The following is a 5000-nucleotide window of genomic DNA, read 5'->3' on the forward strand; positions in this document are numbered from 1 at the left end:
CAGTGCCCTTTTATATGTATTTTGTATTTTATTGTGTTGTTTTGTAGTACAATGATACTTTGGTTAACCCTTTGCCAACGGGCATGGCATGTACGTACATGCCATGCCCACTGTGAGTTTACTTGTTTAATTGTTTTTACACATAGATGGCTACACTTGTACTAAGTCACCAATGAGCCAGTTACGAGTACTGCCTGTCTCGCCCGTTCATCCTTTTCGTTGATTTACGAAAATATTTTACGTTATTTTATTTTGCTGTTACTATTGTTTATAACATTATATCAATTCTAATGTTTACAATAAAAATAACAACATCGATATTCATAGCACTAGTAAACAATTCGTTTTTCCTGCCAATACAAGGAAAGGTGAAATCAGGTAAGGGCACAAGATCTACTAATTGACTCCTTTGTAGCTAAGCACTAGCAGAGCCATCTATGTGCAGACATTTCATAAAAATATAAAAAATGAGCACAGCATTTTCCCCATTTTTTATTAATTTTCCCCGTCGGCATTGGGTTAAATAATATATATATATATATATATATATATATATATATATATATATATATATATATATATATATATATATGTATACATTGGCAATGCCCTTTTATATGTATTGTATTGTACTTTATTGTGTTGTTTTGTAGTGCGATGATACTTTAGTTTAAAAAATCTGACAATTGTAAAAATGCATTTCTGGATAGGGGCTTATTTAAGGTGGGGGGCTTATTCTAGGATTTGGCTTATTAAATTGTATGGTAAATATGTCAAGCTGTTAAGATTATTAGACAGAAAAACTACCAATTTCACTTGTAAAATCTTACCTTATCTCATCAATGTATCCAGGGGCGTCACTTCATGCTTTGTGTTGGAAGGGTAATGACACTTTTACCCTGCAAAAAGTCAGGTTTTGCTCTGCTAAAACCATAGAAATTGCTCATTTTGTAAGAAAACATGCCCTGCAGTGGTCATTTTTGCCCTGCAAGAAGATATTTTCATAGTTGGGAAGGTGAGACACCCCCCAAACCCCCCCCTCAAGTGACGCCCCTGAGTGTATCATTGAAATGAGAATAGACAATATCGTACTCAGACTTTCAAGCCAATATTGTGTTTTAAAAACTGATCATTTTGTGAAAGGGTTTTTGGCTTTTTGGATGGTCAAGTGGTAAAAAAACAAACAGCAAAAAAAGATGTCCATGCAGGGATGCCTACAGCAGAGGGGCAGCGGGGTCAATTGCCCCTCCTGCTCTTAGAAAAAAAGGCTTTTATTTTGCTGTTGACTTTTCGCTTCTGCAAACATATATGTATATGTTTGCAGATTAATTTACCTTTTAGCATCAAATGTTTCTTACCAAGTTCTAGGTCTACACTCACCGACTGCATACACAATTCAAATGCCAATATACACGACAGTCTTCATTGTTAACACATAAGTAGACTTTCTCAAGCACTACCTTTAAAAAATGACAAATTATCAGGTCCCAATCTGATACGCAAATAATCTAAATGCCATAATTTACTGCAGAATTCAACCCATGGCATCTGAGTCAATTCAGAATCACAATGGCTTTCTCATTTCTCAAGACACTTGCGCCTGCCTTTCTGACTTACAGTTAACAAACATTAATGAGAATTGCCCACATCTACATTTGCCGAAAGGCCGAAGGGGAGAACTAAATGGGTGTACTCCTATATATAGAAGTACCTGAGGAGGAAATGTGTCTCAGCACTGCATATAGGAAGGTTTCTGAATTTCTGAAATTTCAAGCTCAGAACAAACTATTGCTCTGTACTCTCCAGAAAAAGAAGCACATTTACTTTGCCAAGAAATATTAAGAGTTGGACCTTGACACCTGGCGAAGCATATTTTGGTAGGACGAAATGATGTTTACCAGGACTGGTAGCAGTGGAAAGAGGGTCTTAGTCACCAAGGAGTCAGTTATTAGTTCTACCTGTCTCACCTGTTTACCCTTTTCCTCGATTTTTGGAAAGTTTCTTTTGTATTTTTTCATTGTCTTTAATGTTACCAGGATTTTAATAACAATTTAATAATCATAATATCAATAAGGGATAATAACAGTATCAATATTAATAGTATTAGAAAGAAAAATACATTTTCCTGCCAATTCAAGGAATGGGGAAATCGGGATCAGTCACTAGGGCGTATTGATAGACTCCTTGCTGGCTGTGCACATGTGGAGTCATCTGTATGTAACAAATTTCACAAAAAAAGATACAGGAGACCATACACAAATCCGTGGTTATTGGGTTAATGATATGTATATGTATATTAGTATATATATAATATGTGTGTGTGTGTGTGTGTGTGTGTGTTTATATATATATATATATATATATATATATATATATATATATTATAATATATTAATATATATATATATATATATATATAGTATATATATATATATATATATATATATATATATATATGTATATATATATAATATATATATATATTATATATATATATTATATATTATGTATTATATATATGTATTATATATATTATATATATTATATATTATATATATATTATATATTATATATATATATATATATTATATATATATATATATATATATAATATACATATATACATGCACATATATTAGAAAACAAAAAAGATTACAAATATTAAATTTTCTCTTCTTTTTCAGTCACCTACGAGGACTTCTAGGATCTGGTGGGACTTACAAGCTAAACGCATTCAACCCTCATTTAGCAGCTCGTTTACAGCAGCACCAGCCACACCAAGGAACTTCAAGAAGCCATCATGACCAGCAGGGTTCTCCAAGATCCTCCTTGCCCTTTCGACAGAGCATGAACCCTGGTGCAGCACCAATGCCAATGCCAGGGGGTTCACAGCCCAACAACAATCCTTTAAGTATGGTCAACATGGCAGCACAGCTTAGTGCCCCATCTGGTATCAGTATCACTCCGGTTCCTCCTCAAAAGGCAACTCCGCAGCACCAGCAAGGACACATGCCACACCAGCAGCAGCAACAACTCCCTCACCAATCAAAGTCCCACCATCAGCAGCACCTCTCACTACAGAACATACTCCGAAATACATTATCACAGCCTGCAATGGCGCAGAAATCTGATTCTCGTCAGCCGTCACCACACAGCACCCAGCAACCACAGCTGAAGAAAGAGAGCAGTAGTCCGACTCCATCGTGGCATATCCCACAGACAGCAGAGTCCTCTAAGTCAAGCAGCAGCAACAGTAATAGTCATAGCAGTCATGACAACTCTACTCCCATGGTCACCATCCCCACAGAGAATCTTGACAACTCCTTCAAGATTGTTCTGGGTCCCAGTAAAAGCAACGGTGGGGTGAGTTCCTCAACCATCAGCAACCCCAACACCAACACCTCCAACTCCAACTCCAACTCCAACAGTACCTCCAACATCCCCCCCAACTTGCCCCCGCTCACCAGGATCCCAGGGTTTAGATCAATCCTTCCAAAGCCCACAGCAACCTCAGATGCCAAGGAGACTAGGCTTTCAAGTGAAAGTTTGGGCCAGGTAAGTTTGTGGCATTGCATTGGAAACTATTGCATAATTTTTGTGTTTTTGTTGTTTAAAGTAAGTTTTTTTTTTCTCTCTTTTTTTTTATTCAGTTTCCTTTACTGTAGAGTAATGTTATACTGGAAATCATCTTGCATGTCAGCCTAATCTTCATATATTTTAACTTCACAGATGATGTGGGTAAATGTATGATGAAGGCCATATATTTCCAGTGTGAAATAAAATTAAATATCACACAGTAAGAACAGTGATTATTGAACTTCATTAACAAAACTTCAGGGAGAGTAATAATCCAGATAATTCACACAGAAATCACAGGCTTTATTGCAAAGATAATCATATATATATACTTTTTTTTTTTTTTTTTTTTTTTTTTCTTTTCTTTTGGACCACATGAAACCCCCTGAAAACTACATGGGGTCTTCAGACAGTAGGTCACTTACCCCCGATTACCCAGTACAGGCTTTGAAAATTCACACACTTTTAGTGTTAAAGATTGTCTGTTTATTGTGGCCAAATGTATATTTATCACTAGTTTTCCAAAATTTTCAAGTGTAATTATTGTATATCAACCCACTTTTAATACTCTCGTATATTTTTGTGATTCTTTACACACTCACTCAATCAATCAATCATTCAATCACTTAAGCCTAGTCAAACTCACTCACTCTCTCTCTTATTCTCTCTCTCTCTCTCTCTCTCTCTCTCTCTCTCTCTCTCTCTCTCTCTCTCTCTCTCTCTCTCTCTCTCTCTTTCTCTCTCTCTCTCTCTCTCCTTTATCTCTCTCTTCTCTCTCTCCTCTATCCTCTCTCTCTCTCTCTCTCTCTCTCTCTCTTTCTCTCCTTTTCTCCTCTCTCTCTTCTCTCTCTCTCTCTCTCCTCTCTCTTCTCTCTCTCTCTCTCTCTCTCTCTCTCTCTCTCCTCTCTCTCTTCTCTCTCTCCCTCTTCTCTCTCTCTCTCTCTCTCTTATTCTCTCTCTCTCTCTTCATCTCTCTCTCTCTCTCTCTCTCTCTCTCTCTCTCTCTCTCTCTCTCTCTCTCTCTCTCTCTCTCTCTCTCTCTCTCTCTCTCTCTCTCTCTCTCTCTCTCTCTCTCTCTCTCTCTCTCTCTCTCTAACAGGTATTGTATCCTATTATAATGGTTTTGCAGGAGTAGCGATACTTGTTAACTGTGTAACTCTTTATTGGGAGTTGTACCACATAGTATGGGAATACACGAGACGATGTCTATTTATATGGGTAATAGTGGTATGCTGGGTCACGGGTCAGGTCAGCCAGCCTGGAGGGGGAGGGCTAGGCCGGCCTTATTGCGTCGAGCTCTGGTCACAAACTGACGGGTCAAGCGAGGTAAGATAACATCGTCATCAACACCCTCGCTGAGTGAATGGTTTCTATTTGGGACTTGGATCCACATGGTAAACAGCCACATGGTCCACTGGTAACTG

At 37.4% G+C, this 5000-nt stretch overlaps 1 protein-coding gene across 7 annotated transcripts in view; it reads left to right on the plus strand.

The window, feature by feature from the left end:
* LOC119577906 (E3 ubiquitin-protein ligase TRIM33-like) overlaps positions 1-5000 on the plus strand; it is a 51742-nt gene that overhangs the window by 23738 nt on the left and 23004 nt on the right. For 5 of the 7 annotated variants that reach the window (XM_037925566.1, XM_037925569.1, XM_037925565.1 and 2 more), the window contains exon 9: positions 2685-3555. In XM_037925566.1, coding sequence (XP_037781494.1) covers positions 2685-3555 — 871 coding nt within the window. The remainder of the gene's footprint in view (positions 1-2684; positions 3556-5000) is intronic. The other 2 variants (XM_037925570.1, XM_037925571.1) reach the window with 1 other exon arrangement.

This window comes from Penaeus monodon, chromosome 10 (assembly GCF_015228065.2).
Source record: "Penaeus monodon isolate SGIC_2016 chromosome 10, NSTDA_Pmon_1, whole genome shotgun sequence".
In the NCBI taxonomy this organism is placed as follows: Eukaryota; Metazoa; Arthropoda; class Malacostraca; order Decapoda; family Penaeidae; genus Penaeus; species Penaeus monodon.